Source organism: Mytilus edulis, chromosome 11 (assembly GCF_963676685.1).
Source record: "Mytilus edulis chromosome 11, xbMytEdul2.2, whole genome shotgun sequence".
Classification (NCBI taxonomy): Eukaryota; Metazoa; Mollusca; class Bivalvia; order Mytilida; family Mytilidae; genus Mytilus; species Mytilus edulis.
This window is the reverse complement of record NC_092354.1, coordinates 29,581,520-29,600,428: the sequence shown is the minus strand read 5'-3', so window position 1 is coordinate 29,600,428 and position 18,909 is coordinate 29,581,520. Positions and strand designations below refer to the sequence as shown.

The 18,909-nt window shown below is 31.7% G+C and overlaps 1 protein-coding gene across 1 annotated transcript; it reads right to left on the bottom strand.

The window, feature by feature from the left end:
• Nucleotides 1-16,644: 16,644 nt before the first annotated feature.
• LOC139494798 (uncharacterized) lies at nucleotides 16,645-18,633 on the bottom strand. The gene has a single exon (XM_071282983.1). The coding sequence runs from the start codon at nucleotides 17,837-17,839 to the stop codon at nucleotides 17,126-17,128; it is 714 nt and encodes a 237-aa protein (XP_071139084.1). The 5' UTR covers nucleotides 17,840-18,633; the 3' UTR covers nucleotides 16,645-17,125.
• Between the last annotated feature and the right edge of the window lie 276 nt (nucleotides 18,634-18,909).

The following is an 18,909-nucleotide window of genomic DNA, read 5'->3' as shown; positions in this document are numbered from 1 at the left end:
CATGTATAGTTGTTAATTTGTGTGTCATTTTGGTCTCTTGTGGAGAGTCGTCTCATCATGCTTATTGGCAATCATACCAGTGTAACCACATCTTCTTTTTTTATATCATACATGTATATACAAAAAATTTATCCAATTATAAAATGTACATGTACTTGTATAAGAGAGCATCTCACTGTTATAAAAACAGTATTTTTTTAAAAGTAGTCACTAAACAATAAAATGAGGTCAGGTGCAATGGACATATAATGACAGGCTGAAACTTCATAACATATTAGCTATCTGAATACCGACAAGATAAGAAGCATCCAGCTCTTTTAGCTTTTAAAATGTAAAGCTTTATAAAAAAGTTTACGTCATCAGCCCAAGATTGTAATACCTATGTCCTGCATACAATCAACTTTAAATGACTTTTGTGGAAGGCAAGACAATAAAATGATACTTTGAAGTACATGTATTGTTTAATATTTTTGACTAGTATAAAATGCCAGTTTCAGAATGAACATTAATTTAGATGATAGATTATATTTATGTACTGTATGTACATTCAGATCGCGACTCTTATATAAGTACAGCAGCAGTCATTTGACATCAACCAACGTCCATACAAGGGCTGTAAATGCAGTCAAGGTCATTAAAAACTTCCGTCATCATGACACTTACCAATAGTGACCGACCACGACAGACCCTCATGGGTAATCAAGGTTGTGTAACACCCCCTGGTGGTACATATAGCTAACAATAGGAATGCAAGCATTAACTTCTATAAATTTCACACAAACCCGATATTCTCAATATCCAAATTCATATAAATTTATTATCCAAGGTATTCATGAATTCAGATATGATGCACTATTGATATTCACTGAAACTGATTTTTTTATTAATCCAATTTGCTATTTTTGAATAACTATCCAAGGTATTTCATAGAATTCAAATATGATGCACTATGATATTAATATTCCCAGAAAACTTTGAATTCTCTTGATTCCAAATTATTATTTCAATTTTAAATAAATTAATAATCGAAGGTATTCACTGTCATCAAATAATGTAGTCTTTCTTTCAAATTGTAAGTTGGCTATTTGTACAATGCACAATTTTCTTCTTGTCGAATTTGATATGAAATCCCAACAACATCATGGCATATTGCTGTAAGCCCTATTTGTTATTTCCAACAACAATAAGTCCATTTGTCCACTGTTTCACAATTTACAGCTACAGGTATGCGAGATACTTAGTGTCACCTATACATGTATACATGCTATATGTATTTCCTTTTTTTGCCGGCTTCATAATCTGGCTGGGAATCATGCTCAAACCAATGTGAATTCTATAAACGAAAAAACATAAATTAAGAATAAAGTATTGAAACTTATCTAATATTGTATAATTATCATGATTATAATTACTTAATAATTCTTTAAATTTATATAGAAGATATACTCATGTATAAATACTAGAGATCATAATTTTCTTGACAACAAAGTTCTCTAATGTACACAAATGAATTTATGAGACTTATACAATTGAATTTATATGTCCTGTATGAGAATAAAACCCTTTTTTTGGGGTTCTATTTCAAAAAAATATGTTCTCTCTTTCTACATTAATGTTCACTTCATTGAAGGGTTACTGTCTAATTGAGGCTAGCACTATACAAGATTGTTTTAATCAATTATTTAAAGCCAGACAAAGTTATTTCACTGTAAAACAACAGGTGATTTCTTTGGATCATTTTAATACTAATAGGAAATAAATACTACAAAGATGACAAAAAAAAAATGCACTGTTGACTGTCATTTTGTGTCATGAATGAATAAACCTTTTTTTTTATGTAAATCATGAAATGTAGAATCTTTGTTCAAAGGTTAACCCTTTCTTTAATTTAAACATTTTTAGCAACCTAAAAAAAGCTAGTATTTCCTTCTTATGATTAGCAGTAAACTTTGAGTTTAATTTGACATCTTAAATGTTACCCAGTATACTTTTTACTAATTACAGCTTGTATTAAATAATGCTTTGTAGTTTACTTAACCATACAACATATTTTCTTTATTTTATATTAGTTATTTACCCATTTTTATGTTGATAAATCAATGCATGACTTAGACAAAAAACATTTTAAAACAAATTTGACAAAAGCAGTGGTTAGATAACCCAAAGGGAAGATTACTACACTCCTTCCAAAATAATGTATCATTTAAGATTACTATTCCACCAATGAATAGAGAAAATGAACGAATAATTTACAGATTAAGATCTGGCTCTATTAATGTAAATAAATATCTTCACAAAATAGGGAAAAGCCCGAGTGAAATTTGTGAAAACTGCGAAGTCACAGACGATGTTGTACACTTTCTATTAGTCTGCTCAAAATATGATGCGCAACGTAAACAGATGTTTGATCAGCTTAAAAATGATGGAGTCGTAGATCTCTCTTTGAAACACCTGCTATCCGGTTACACACACACCTTTAGTCCCGTGCATAACTATCTACGGGAAACTAATATACTTATAAGAAAATAGGAAGACTCTCAACTACATGTATAAGTGTCATTTAGCTTTAGTTTAGAGATTATAAATCAAATAATTATGTATTTGGAACTAGTGTATATGAATTATTTCTCAGACGGTCCCTAAGTTAAATTATTTCACAAAGTCAGTATACAACCAGCAAGATTAAAGATAAATGAAAAACTCACCCGAATATGAAATAATTTCCTTTTTAAATATATATATAATAATCACAAGTAAGTCACAAGTGCAATGCACACTTCACCTTTGTGTCAGTCCATTGAGCGTAATCAAACAGACTTTTTCTACCTGTGTCATACATCAGTAAATCATTCACCTTTCAAACACCAGTACTAATTGACCATGAAATCCACGCATTTAATTTTAACAAGTATCAACATTCAATTTTAACACTGATCTATTGAGGATTAGTATACTAGATAAGTTTAAAGTTAACAGTGCATATTGAGGGATAATACAACATCACTTTAAAATTTCACTTTAAAATTCTCTACAATGAAAAACTGCAGTCATATCTTTTAAGACAACACACTATGCTCAGATATTTAACAATAGAAACATTTGCTACAGGCTTTTCTTTTTATGAGTATAAGTATATATATAAGTATATCACAGACGACACAAAGGTGAATAACCAGATTACATTTCTAAACAATTTTATGATACCTATCAATAAATAAAGCATTTCATTAGGGACTATCATTTGCTTTTTTTTTTTGCTTTTTTTTCATTTTCCTATTACATGTATCTTCTGTTGTGTGTTTTTTTGTTTTGTTTTGTTTTTTGTCTCTCTTTTATATATTTCTGAGTAATTCAGTCAACCATGTTCGCCAAAGTTTGACATAAAACTCGCCAAAACATAATACTAAAAATAAATTAAGGACTGAAAGTATATATTCATAATACTTATGTTATATGAATTTAAGGCGCAATTACTACATAAGTAAGTCGCCTACCAAAACCAATAACAACAACATCAATGAACTTAAAATAAAGATTGATAACGTTACCTTCTGGACAGACTCGACTACAGTGTTGGGCTACATTAGAAATACATCACGGCGATTTATAACCTTTGTAGCTAATAGATTAAGCATAATTCACAATACAACTAGTCTAGACCAATGGCGTCACGTGGATTCACCTTCGAATCCCGAGGACCATCAAGAGGAATAGACGCTTGTGATAGTAAGAAACTAAATATATGGTTAAATGGTCCGCACTTTCTCTTGGAAGATTCAAGATAATGGCGACAAGACTTACGTAACGAGCTACAAGAAGTAACTGAAAATGACTCCGAACTAAAAAAAAGGAGGTGGCGATCCATGCTATGACAAACAACACCACTAATTATCTAATGAACTATTTCTCCGACTGGGCAAAACTACTACGAGCAACGGCGTGGTTGATTAGGTTCAAGTTTTATTGCAGACAACGATACCTTAATCATCAAGTTCAGTGTAGAACTGGTGATCTCACTTTTTCAGAACTGAAAATGGGTACCAATGTAATATAAGTCAATGTACAATCAGCTTGCTTCAAAGACGAAATAATCAAACTGAAAAAGGATACGCCCGTGAAAAAAGACAGCCGTATTGTTTCTCTTAAGTACCTCAAACCTTGATGAATACCCCATAATCCTACCAGATAATCATCATGTTACTTCGTTGATTGTTTGTTCCTATCACGAAAATCAGGGTCACGTAGGAAGACAACAGGTGCTTGCAGCCACACGTATGAAATACTGGATTTTAAAAGGACCTAGTCTTGTTAAGAAAGTAATCGGACGCTGTATTCCATGTAAACGTCAATACAGTCCACTCTGCGAACAACAAATGGCACCTCTTCTTGATGAACAGATGACTGCTGACAAACCCCCGTTTACATTTGTCGGAATCGACTATTTTGAACCCTTTTTGGTTAGGTTAGGTCGTTTCCACGTAAAAAGATATTGTTGCCTATTTACATGTCTCACAACCAGAACAGTTCATCTAGAAGTGGTTCACACCTTAACCATGGAATCGTTTTTATCCGCTTTTCAACGCTTTATAAGCCGACGAGGTGTACCAAAAAAGATGTACAGCGACAATGGAACTAATCTTGTAAGCGGAGACAGCGAACTACGTAAATCAATTAAAGAATGGAACTAATCAAAAATTGGAAGACATATGTTACAACAGGAGATTGAATGGCATTTTAATCCACCTTTAGCAAGTCACATGGGTGGTTCATAGGAGCGTTTAGTTCGGTCCACTCGTACAATTTTGAAAGCGTTAGTAAAGGAGCAGCTTCTAAATGATGAACAGCTTTTAACGTTGATGGCTGAGGTTGGAAAAATTTTGAATGACAGACCTATTACGCCAGTGAGCGATGATCCCAACGACCCATCTGTACTCACACCAAATATATTACTATTAATGAAGTCAAATTCCTGTATTCATGGTGGTATCTTCAAAAAGACAGATATTTATGCTAGACGATGGTGGAAACAGGTCCAATATCTCGCAAACGTGTTCTGGAGAAGATGGATTCGCGAGTATCTCCCAACATTGCAGATGCGCCCAAAATGGCAAAGATCGAACACTGACATACGAAAAGGCGATATCGTACTAGTAGCTGAGGTTAATGTGCATATAGGACGATGGCCGTTGGGCAGAGTTACCGAGGTTAAAGTGGGTCGGGATGGGCATGTACGTAGCTGTGTTGTCAAAACTCACAAATCAGAATTAGTATGACCAATAACAAAACTATGTTTACTAGAAGGTTCAGATTTATAGATTGTATATATATTTTTGTTTGTGTGTGTTAATATATTTTTTTTATGAAATTGTAGAATTTCATGGTGAGGAGTGTAAGAATTATATTTATTTATATTCTTATTTTGAATATTTGGTAGAAGATACATTTATATATCAGCACTAATAGCGTATACATCGTCACTTGGCTGCCACTATTTAATCTATAGGTAAGCTTTTTGTAAAAGCTATTTTTTTATATGTAATTATTGACGTTTACGTCGCTAAATATATTTGCTGTATTTGCCGTCCGTCTTTATGACGTTATGTTTTCCTATGAATATTATTTCAATTTGTTTACGGCAGTGTATTATTTGGATTTTATTTGGACACATAAGATGACTTTTATAAGAGAGCATAATCGGTAAGAATATATTTAATCCGACTTGATCATTCATTTCTTTAGCAAGAATTGTAACAATGTTCCGTAAATGAAAAATATTGATTTAATCATTTGTGCAAACTTTGTACTTTTGTCAGAAAACATGTTTCTTTATATTTTATTATGATTGAGAAGTAATTAATGCACTGTATACGTATCGTATACAACGACATTAAAGAACTTATTTGATACGCATACTTGACTTTGTTTTGATATACTGTGTGGTCAAAACAAAAGTTGGACAAGATCTAGGATTTTTTTTTAACGGCCGAACCCTGATTTTTAGAATGTTTTTGTGATCAGAAGAAAGTACATATATATGAAGTAAATTACTTCATTTTCATATGTGCCTGATTGCAGTCATAACTGTTTTCAAACTAGTTCTTTGTTGAACAATGATTTTATTTATTTTGATGACTGCTTCACAATCTGTGGCAGTAGGATTTCAAAATAAAACTTGTTGAGCGAGGATTTTTTTTTTTTTTTTTTTCCGACCAGATTTTTTTTTTTTTTTTTAATATTAAACATATTTTATTAACAATCACCTATTACATCAACCCTCAGTTGCCCAGGGAAGCAACTAAGGGGGAGTTGAGCGAGGATTTAATATCTAGCCACTTGTCCTCATCCATGTAGATTCGCTTCTTGTGATAGTCCTCTCTGCATTAAACAAGAAAGTCGCACCACTGCATCCCAGTTCACGCTAATTGACCAATTATTTGGTAGTATTACTGGTGAACATGTTTCAATTTGTAAGTGTTATCATTATTTTTTTTTCAGATACGGACAATCTTGAAAAGAGTCTTTGTGAGGACACTTGATTTCCAATAACCAATACATTGGGACGGTATTTGGATCGTACACTTTCCTATCTGGGGATGATCCAAGATGGGGAACTGAGGGATTTATAACAAACCCACACAAGTACACGTTGTTACCAGTTATATCCGAGTATAACTTTGCAGCAGCTGATTCATGCTCAATACCAAACTTCATTGCAGCTGTTTGGATGTTTTTCTTGTTAAGTAAACGCTCAGCCATTTTTTCAAAATCTGCTTTCCTACCACAGACGTCTTTGTAAAAAAGAAGAGCTTAAACGGTGTTGTCGAACTTTATGCCATAGTTTGGTATGACCTTGATGAATTGTTTCCCGTTCTAATACAGTAATCTTTTATATATTGTGTATTACTCTGTGATCATTTTTTTTTTCTTCAAAACATATGAACAGGCACATTTTTTCATTAATACCAAATGATAAAACCCACATCTAAAAGTAAATTCATATATTTTTTTATTTCTTCTTGAGGTACCCATATTAATTCATCACATCCTTCCCATTTGACCAAAGACTCTGTTTTCTGTTTCCTCTTACGGGTTTTCAAGATCTTCTCTCATCTAAGAATAAAAGAAATCATAAAATTATTATCAATACAATGGCAACATAGGTTTTAAAAAATATATTATAACTAAAAATGCTTAAAAACTTGCATGTTATCAATAAATTCAAAATTAAAACAAGAAAGCATAAATTTTGTGCATTTTAATGTGCATCTGGTGCAAGAAAATTGGTATCGTTAATTAGGTCTTTCCACCTTTCGTGTGGAAAGACCTATTGATTTTGTTCTGATTATTTTTTTTTTCTTCCGCCTAATTTTATTCTTGCGGTGTAAAAATGTTTCAAAAGATGTCGCTTAGTTTTTTTTGTATATGAGATCATACAGTTTATACGCTTTTGAAACTCACCCTGTTTAATCCAACACTTTTCTTTGTAAGAGTTATCTCCCCAAACACTGTTTTTTTTGTTATCAGATCTCCTCCGCAACGGTAAAAGAAAGCGACAAATTTATTTTTCCAAATTGCTCGTTATATCCTCAGGATGTTACGTTTTATTTTGACCGAAGCTTTACGAAGACCCCATATGAGAGTTATTTCCCCTCTTGTATTGAAATAAGTGAAATAAATTTGTAACTGGAAAACCATAAGTGATAGAGGCCTAGGGTCTTTTGATTTGAGGCCCTTGCTCAAAAAGTATGAAAATGAGGTCAAGGTCAAAGGTCAAGGTCATGTTCAAATTTTTGATTTTGGCTTGTTATCTCTTATTTTCAGAAATCATACAAGATATCGACAAAATATTTTCACACAATTGTTAGTTGCGACATGTCGTAACATGTAAATTTTACTTAAAAGGGTACGTAACATTTAATGTGAGTTTTGCCCCCTTTTATATCTAATATTAGTTGTATGGTAATATAACTCATTAACAATATAAAGTAGAGGCCTAGAGTCTTTTGATTTGAGGTCCTTGGTTGATGACCTTGAAATTGAGCTCAAGGTCATAGGTAAATTTAACGTTCTAGATTTTGACCTTTGCTTTTTCCTCTGATATATACATGATAAAGCCATGGGACTTTTGGCAAAAGGTTGCAAGCAATGTGACCTTGAAAAAGCAAACCGGAAGTGACCTTTTGTAAACCGGAAGTAGCCATTTTTTGTACTAATTTAATGTAAAAGTATATAGAACCATCTATTTTTGGAATCAGTGTCAAGTAAACTATCAAAACATACCGGAAATAACATCTTTTAAACCGGAAGTAAAAATGATCTCCCTTATGTATATCTTTTTGTATAGAAACTATATATTTTTGGAATCAGCGTCCAATAAGCTGTCATTTGACGCTAAAATTGACGTTTAAAACCGAATTTTAATATCCTTACTGGTGGAAAGACCATCAATGGTTCTCTGAACAATTGGTTTTTAATTTTATTACTATCTGTCCTAAAAACCGGTTTTTATAGATACCTTGTTAAGGATCACCCAATTAAATATACATATATATCTAAATTGTACGGAATTTTCTTGTGTAGAAATACATAGAAAATCAAGCATTTCAGGTGTTCGTTTTTTGGAGTATATGAGATAGTTTTCTGTATCCAATGGTCCTAAATCTGTTGGTTTATCGAAAGATGAAATTTACGAAATCTGAACGATAGTTCTGCCGTTGTTTTTCAAGATGTTTTGATAATAAACGAACAGAGTTCAAATAGTAAGAGATTTATGTATGAATGGAAATCTTAAATTGCAAGCTCAGCTATCAGAGGTTCCTTTAATGTTTCTGCTCTCCTTTTCTCCGCCTAACACTCCGCCGCCAAATAAATCTCATAAGATTTTCTGCCTGGCATTCTTCTAGATTGTTATCGGGAAGGTTCAACATATTTACATTTTCTTCCAGGTCTTGTGTTGGCTTTTACGTGTTGATACGTGAATACAAGTCGTCCTGAGGCTACCGCCACTGCTTTACTACCGATGTAATGAACCTACGTTTTATTCTGTACACATACTTGGTAGTGTGGTCCTTTAACGATTTTATAAACTAGAAAATTCTCATTTCTCTTATCTACCAGTGTTGCTTCTAGGTTGTTAATGTCGGCATTGTAGGATTTCAAATGATTCCTTTGATTTTTGATGCTGATCATTTTATTACACACATACTATTTATCAGTAATCTTTCTAGTCTTTTTCTTATATGTTAATCTTTTTCGAAACACGAAGTGTCATAAAACAATCAAGTGAATGTATTACGACATCTAAAAGACATTTATTAGAGGCATTCATGAACTTGAAAAGTACATTTAGAAATCTATCTCTATCTGAGATGTAACAAGATGTCCAGTGAGGAGTGACATCTGAAACATTATTTGCATATAACGTATTAAGTTTCTCTAAATTGTTTCAACCGGTTTAGTAACAAAAGCAAAAACCAAAGTGACGAGCAGACGCGGATACGTCTCGACCCAACCGCTTTAGAAAGTAAGGTTACATTTGTAGCTTATATATGGAATCACTGAAATGTGACTGGAGCGCCTCCCCCACCCCAACCCCTTTTACAAAATGTTCTTGATCCGCCACTGAGTTTAGAACTGTATAGTTTACCTTAATGACCTGGTTAAGTGAAGAAATTTCTTAAAGTGACCATTTGATCTTTAAGGAAGGAAAACCTTTCTGGAGCCCTTTTTTTCTGTCATACATCATTTCTGTTAATATAAAAAGAGAATATGTGGTATAATTGCCAAATTAAAACAACTCTTCACAAGAGACCAAAATGACACAGAAATTAACAACTATAGGTTATCATAGGCCTTCAACATTGGGCAAAGCTCATGCCGCATAGTCAACTATGAAAGGTCCCGAAATGATAATGTAAATCAATTAAAACAAGAAAACCTATTAATTTACAAAAAGTGAACGAAAAACAAATATGTAACACATTAACACCTCATTATTGGGAAGTTTGCTATAGCATTCAACGATTGTACATCCCCAACCATTTTAAAAGACAGATCTACTTACAGCTTCGACAAGAAGTGAATACATCAGTTTTGTACAATGTGATTTTAATTGTTAAATAACACGACAGACCAAAGACTTAAGTTCCAATGAAAATGGTGTCGTGTCTGAACTGAACATTCACAAAAAAGTATCTATGATGAGTTTATTGATTCATCACTAGCAGATCTTTCGTTTTTCTAAAAAAAAAAAAAAGAATCAGTGATCATAGTTTTTACAGCTGTGTTTTCTTAAGGGAAACCAGCGAGGCATAATTTGCCCATGTGTATAAATACCAACAGACATCGAGATTACTGCATACATTCTTCCTCGTTGTAGTTGTGAAGTCAAGTTGAGAGTATACAAGGGACTCTTTTGTAAAGGAATGCACAACACCTTCATTTAATTCAAATTGTGATAAAGTTTTCATTTTGATGCCATGCAATTTTTGCCATATGTATGCCAAAGATAGTTATATAATGAACTATCAAATGATATATCATATCTGTTATAGCACTTATTATCTCTTCTGAATCTCTTAGTTTAGAAAGAGATTTTGCCATTTTCAGTTCACTTTAAGTGTAAAAGGCTCTAAGAAATTTAGTTGCCATTTAGGATATGCTGTTGCCCCACTAAACACGACTGCCTCCACTTCTTACAGTATAAACAATCTACAACCAATGCATAACTGCAATAATGAAATACAATACAATATATAGAATAATAGAACATTAGAGTTCAATTATAAATGTATGTAAAAACACCATCGTAACCTTGCCTGACACGGGTCTGACTCCCTCACTTCTAAAGACTGTTTAATGAAGACTCAAATATGACAAACAAGTTCAGGGATGGGGTTTAGAATGTGTTTAAGTTTATTGAATGCATCAAGATGTTGAAATAATGGCACATAGTCTTTTAGATAAGTAAAAAGATTAGAACGCAAAGATAAGTTAATGTCACAATACAAAAAGAATGAAATCCATCATCTAGGACTTCACATTTTTTACATAATCTTTGTGCCCTTGGAATGTTTCTGTACCTTCCTAATTCTGGTTGTAAAAAGGAAGCCAAGTGATCAGAAAAAACTAGTTTGGCTCTTGTGAGCTGACAATAAGCAACAAATTCATGAGGACAACTGTAAACCTAGATTAATAACTGAGAGCAGCCACTTTATCACAGGAAATAATAAGTACATATCGATTTTTTTTTTAAATTTTGTTTTGTTTCAGGTATTAGAATACTGAGATATGACTTCAGTGAGCCCAAAGCAGGAAAAAGTTTGTGATTCTAAAATTGCACACATGAGATGCAAAATGCAAATGAATGTTTCTTCCGGAGGCAATATTACCACAGGTGAGGATATGCAAGCAGCAATAATGGGTGGTTCTGGTGTTTCTGGATGACCGTGTGCTGTTGTTTCTGTAGATAACCGCTTCCTTATCCCACCAAGCATATCAAATGGTTTTAAGTTAAGGGAGAATGACCCGTGGTTCTTTACATGTTTAGCTGAAACTGAATATAAACACAATTTAACAAAATAAAACGAGACGGCAACATAAGTTCAAATTAATTCGTCGTAATAAGTTAAACAAGACCATGTATGTATGCCAAAATGTTTATTAGTACATGTATCTGAAATGACTGATGGTCATAACTCCATATCACCTTAGCCAAACATCCACTCCAGTCCCTTGGGCTTTTTGGGACACGGTCTATCTGATGGCTCCCCGACTGTTCTTTTGAATTTTAATCTCTTCCCCTGAGCATTTAACGTACGATCGTATTTTCTATCCAAACGCTGTATCAGCTGTTTAAACTCTGTCGACACCCACGACAGAGGACGTTAACGAAGAAAGAATCGTCCTCAGAATCGGAATCTTCTGAGGACATGGTTTCAATCTCCAATGCTTTCATGAACCGTTTCTCCACCTTTGGATCAATTTTTCTTTCTTTTAGGGTTCTTCTGCGGTTGATAAGTTTCTGAAAAAAAGACACATATGTACAGTATATCTTAAATGTTAAACTCAGAAGATAGTGAAATAAAAATTTAAGTAAACACCACATGATGTATAATTTGGATTATTTCCCTTGCATTACTATCAACAAACGAAATTGAAATCGCTATAAATACGAATAATTAAGTATTGGTACCTTGTACAGTTCTTTTCGTATATAGCATAGGCGTAATATTGGGGTCCCTTAACTCGGATTAAAAAAACCAGTGGGATTTTAGGGTAACATGATATTTGTACTTGTCAACTTGAACCATCCAAACCTTTATTATAAAATTGTAAGATTTTCAGTAAATTTTCCCACTTTTTGGATAATTTATTCAGATGTTACCTTAAATTGACCATATTCTTAGGATAATTGTATTTAATACAACAGCAAACCCGTTTTTACTATATTGATAATTTTGCGACATTTTACTGTAAATTCGACAATTTTTTTGATAATTGTATTTGATGTTACCTTAAATCGGTCAATTGATCAAGACTATCTTCTAATATGTATTGATGATTGTATTTGATGCTACCTTAAATCGGTCATTTGATCAAGACAACTTTCTAATATATATTGATAATTGTATTTGATGTTACCTTAAATCGATCATTTGACCAAGACTACCTTCTAATATTGGTATATTGATCAATAAATATTGATAATTGTAATTGATGTTACCTTAAATCGGTCATTTGACCATGATATTTTCTAATTATTATTGACAATTAGTTTTTGATCATTTTGCGACATTTTACTGTAAATTCGACAATTTTTTGATAATTGTAATTGATGTTACCTTAAATTGGTCATTTGACCAAGATACTTTCTAATATATATTGACAATTGTATTTGAAGTCTAACTCGAACCAACCAAACCTTTATGATAAAAATGTAAGATTTTCAGTAAATTTTACCACTTTTTGAATAATTTATTCAGATGTTACCTTAAATTGACCATATTCTTAGAATAATTGTATTTACTACAACAGCAAACCCGTTATTGCTATATTGATCATTTTGCGACATTTTACTGTAAATTCAACAATTTTTTTGATAATTGTATTTGATGTTACCTTAAATCGGTCATTTGATCAAGACTACCTTTTAATATGTATTGATAATTATATTTGATGTTACCTTAAATCGGTCATTTGATCAAGATAACTTTCTATTATATGTTGATAATTGTATTTGATGTTACCTTAAATCGGTCATTTGACCAAGATACTTTCTAATATGTATTGACAATTGTATTTGAAGTCAACTTGAACCAACCAAACCTTTATGATAAAATTGTAAGATTTTCAGTCAATTTTCCCACTTTTTGGTTAATTTATTCAGATGTTACCTTAAATTGACCATATTCTTAGGATAATTGTATTTAATACAACAGCAAACCCGTTGTTGCTATATTGATCATTTTGCGACATTTTACTGTATATTCAACAATTTTTTTGATACTTGTATTTGATGTTACCTTAAATCGGTCATTTGATCAAGACTACCTTTTAATATGTATTGATAATTATATTTGATGTTACCTTAAATAAGTCATTTGATCAAGACTACCTTTTAATATGTATTGATAATTGTATTTGATGTTACCTTAAATTAGTGATTTGCTCAAGACAACTTTTTATTATATGTTGATAATTGTATTTGATGTTACCTTAAATCGGTCATTTGACCAAGATACTTTCTAATATGTATTGACAATTGTATTTGAAGTCATCTTGAACCATCCAAACCTTTCTAATAAAATTGGAAGATTTTTAGTAAATTTTCCCACTTTTTGGATAATTTATTCAGATATTACCTTAAATTGACCATATTTTTAGGATAATTGTATTTAATACAACAGCAAACCCGTTAATGCTATATTGATCATTTTGCGACATTTTACTGTAAATTCGACAATTTTTTTGATAATTGTATTTGATGTTACCTTAAATCGGTCATTTGATCAAGACAACTTTATAATATGTATTGATAATTGTATTTGATGTTACCTTAAATCGATCAATTGACCAAGACTACCTTCTAATATTGGTATATTGATCAATAAGTATTGATAATTGTAATTGATGTTACCTTAAATCGGTCATTTGACCAAGATGCTTTCTAATATATATTGACAATTGTATTTGAAGTCAACTTAAACCAACCAAACCTTTAGGATAAAATTGTAAGATTTTCAGTAAATTTTCCCACTTTTTTGATAATTTATTCAGATGTTACCTTAAATTGACCATATTCTTAGGATAATTGTATTTAATACAACAGCAAAACCGTTATTGCTATATTGATCATTTTGCGACATTTTACTGTAAATTCAACAATTTTTTTGATAATTGTATTTGATGTTACCTTAAATCGGTCATTTAATCAAGACTACCTTTTAATATGTATTGATAATTATATTTGATGTTACCTTAAATCGGTCATTTGATCAAGACTTCCTTTTAATATGTATTGATAATTGTATTTGATGTTACCTTAAATCAGTCATTTGATCAAGACAACTTTTACTTATATGTTGATAATTGTATTTGCGGTTACCTTAAATCGGTCATTTGACCAAGATACTTTCTAATATGTATTGACAATTGTATTTGAAGTCAACTTGAACCATCCAAACCTTTATTATAAAATTGTAAGATTTTTAGTAAACTTTCCCACTTTTTGGATAATTTATTCAGATGTTACCTTAAATTGACCATATTCTTAGGATAATTGTATTTAATACAACAGCAAACCCGTTAATGCTATATTGATCATTTTGCGACATTTTACTGTAAATTCGACAATTTTTTGGATAATTGTATTTTATGTTACCTTAAATCGGTCAATTGATCAAGACTATCTTCTAATATGTATTGATAATTGTATTTGATGTTACCTTAAATCGGTCACTTGATCAAGACAACTTTCTAATATGTATTGATAATTGTATTTGATGTTACCTTAAATCGATCATTTGACCAAGACTACCTTCTAATATTGGTATATTGATCAACAAGTATTGATAATTGTAATTGATGTTACCTTAAATCGGTCATTTGACCAAGATACTTTTTAATATATATTGACAATTGTATTTGAAGTCAACTTAAACCAACCAAACCTTTAGGATAAAATTGTAAGATTTTCAGTAAATTTTCCCACTTTTTTGATAATTTATTAGATGTTACCTTAAATTGACCATATTCTTAGGATAATTGTATTTAATACAACAGCAAACCCGTTTTTGCTATATTGATCATTTTGCGACATTTTACTGTAAATTCGACGATTTTTTTGATAATTGTATTTGATGTTACCTTAAATCGGTCATTTGAACAAGATACTTACTAATATGTATTGACAATTGTATTTGAAGTCAACTTGAACCAACCAAACCTTCATTATAAAATTGTAAGATTTTCAGTAAATTTTCCCACTTTTTGGATTATTTATTCAGATGTTACCTTAAATTGACCATATTCTTAGAATAATTGTATTTAATACAACAACAAACCCGTTATTGCTATATTGATCATTTTGCGACATTTTACTGCAAATTCGACAATTTTTTTGATAATTGTATTTGATGTTACCTTAAATCGGTCAATTGATCAAGACTATCTTCTAATATGTATTGATAATTGTATTTGATGTTACCTTAAATCGGTCATTTGATCAAGACAACTTTCTAATATTGGTATATTGATCAATAAGTATTGATAATTGTAATTGATGTTACCTTAAATCGGTCATTTGACCAAGATATTTTCTAATTATTATTGACAATTGGTTTTTAATAATTTTGCGACATTTTACTGTAAATTCGACAATTTTTTTGATAATTGTAATTGATGTTACCTTAAATCGGTCATTTGACCAAGATACTTTCTTATATATATTGACAATTGTATTTGAAGTCAACTTAAACCAACCAAACCTTTTATGATAAAATTGTAAGATTTTCAGTAAATTTTCCCACTTTTTTGATAATTTATTCAGATGTTACTTTAAATTGACCATATTCTTAGAATAATTGTATTTACTACAACAGCAAACCCGTTATTGCTATATTGATCATTTCGCGACATTTTACTGTAAATTCAACAATTTTTTGATAATTGTATTTGATGTTACCTTAAATCGGTCATTTGATCAAGACTACCTTTTAATATGTATTGATAATTATATTTGATGTTACCTTAAATCGGTCATTTGATCAAGACAACTTTCTATTATATGTTGATAATTGTATTTGATGTTACCTTAAATCGGTCATTTGACCAAGATACTTTCTAATATGTATTGACAATTGTATTTGAAGTCAACTTGAACCAACCAAACCTTTATGATAAAATTGTAAGATTTTCAGTCAATTTTCCCACTTTTTGGTTAATTTATTCAGATGTTACCTTAAATTGACCATATTCTTAGGATAATTGTATTTAATACAACAGCAAACCCGTTATTGCTATATTGATCATTTTGCGACATTTTCCTGTAAATTTGACAATTCTACAATAACTACGCCCATAGACTACCTCTAAGCACATAATACTAATAAAAACCAAACTAAAGTTCAAATTGAATACCCACACGACAGTGCCATGTTCTGATTTTAATTGCACATTATGATACATAATATCACGTCGACAAAATATAGTCAAGTAATCCATAATTACTACTGAAATCAAAACATTTCATATAACATCAAATAAATTCACATAAGCAAGATAAAAAATTTAACTGAGAAACACGTCTAGTCGAGTCGGCCCTGTCATGCTGAATGGCTATATCCCATGAAGCGCGGGAAAACAACTAACGGTCTATGGGAAACAACTAGAAGAAATTAATTTCAATCTAATTCAGTTCCTTCAAACGGTTGAAATTACATTTCTTCTACAATAACTACGCCCATAGACTACCTCTAAGCACATAATACTAATAAAAACCAAACTAAAGTTCAAATTGAATACCCACACGACAGTGCCATGTGCTGAGAAACAAAGAACGGGAAATAATTGTTTTATCTTGCTTATAGAACTTAATTCACTTTGAAAATAAAAAGTCAATACCAGGTTATAAACCTAAATTTTCAGAAACAATTAATCTGTCTTTTAAAGAATCTTTAATATAACCGTCCTTGGCCGTCTCTGAACGCCATCTGTCATGTCTTTTAAACAATCGATCGGAAATACCTAAGTTAGCGCAAGTTGTAGCTCCGCCAGAACGTAAACTGTGCAATCCATATTTCTTAATATCTGACACAAATGGTTGAAAAGCTTCAATAAATAATTCCTTCATACGTGTATAAGACAGTGGTTTATTTTCCTTCCGAAGAACATATCTATCCTTGAATTTTGTTAAATTTCTAAAAATAAATTCTTCTGATTCCGGCGAAATATCAGCCCACAACAAATATAACTTTAAATTCTTAACTGGACACATATCTGAATCCATACAGGCTATAACTACAGAATTGCCATCACGATAAATATGAGTTTTACTTTTCGGAATAAATATAGATATATAACCTAATTCAAAAATGATATCACATCTCCGTATATTTAATAGCTCGGACACTCTCAAAAAACCTGAGTAAGCCAGTAAACACGCACATATAAAACGCTGTGACATAACATTATATTCCTTAAATGACGAACTATACATTTTAGATAGAATCTCAGGAGTAACTGGTTCCTTTTTCTCAATTCGAGTAGCTAATCGGCGTTTTGCACCTTCTAAAACATTTTTCACAACTAAATTTTCGGTAGGAGACGTTTGACCAATCATATGATGTGCCCATTGTATACTTTAAAATGCTGAAATAACCGGACTAGCAGTGTGACTGTTCTGAACTAATGAAGATAAATATAGTGCAACGTGCAAAGATTTTGCCGGTAAAATATCACAACGACTTTTACCGTTATGAACAGCCCACTTTTTCCAACGGATAAATCCTGCATGATAAGTTTTAACGGTACTGTCAGCTTTAGATTCGCAAAGTAAATCCATAAGAACATCAACATTGGTATGCAGAGCTGGTAGCAAAAAATTAATCTCAGATTCATAGGCCTGCAAAAATACATGTATAAACAACAATTAAACAGTAACAGAATCTTAAATGTAAGAAACTATCAACAACAAAAAATACTTGTTAGTACATCTCACAAGACTATGTTCAATAGTCTTAATGCTGATCATAAGCATTTGTATTTGTTAGTATATTAGTTCTCAACAAGGCCATTTAAAGCCTTAATGCCAAAATCTGAAACCAATTCAGATATGCATTGTAACGTTAGTACACAAACAAGGCACTAATACAGCCTTTAACATATCATCTGTAAAATCCAGATAAGCATTAACAGCTTCATAAACAAAATAGGTTTACAACCTTCATACATATCAGTATTATACTCTGAAATCTAGCCTCAAAGCTAACATCTTAAAAGTAAGATCAGTATTACCAAAAATGGCCTTCTTGCTTTTACCAGGAGTATAAAACTCCTTACCGCTTGGTTATTCTACATATTCAATAACTTGATCTGTGAAATCGCCCCCATTTGGGCATAACATAGGCCAATAACTTGCGGATGGCCAGCAAGGAACAATCAATGTACCTACAGCTAATCTTGGACTCATCTTCAGAATCGCTAGCAATTGGGTTTGCCTCGTACTGGCGAGCTGTATCCCACCCTCCATCAGAAGTATCCGCGATCTTTATAAGCTTATTTCTATGTTTAAGCCTATCTGTACAGGATGCAACAATGTCTCTAGCATAATCAACTTTGCCATTGTCAATAGCCCAAATAGCTTGGGTTAAATCTTCAAGGTTTTCTGTATTGTAATTGAACTGAATTTTG

Bases quoted from the DNA above. Each gene is read 5' to 3' on its own strand.
- LOC139494798 (XM_071282983.1), bottom strand. From the start codon at position 17,839: ATGATTGGTCAAACGTCTCCTACCGAAAATTTAGTTGTGAAAAATGTT.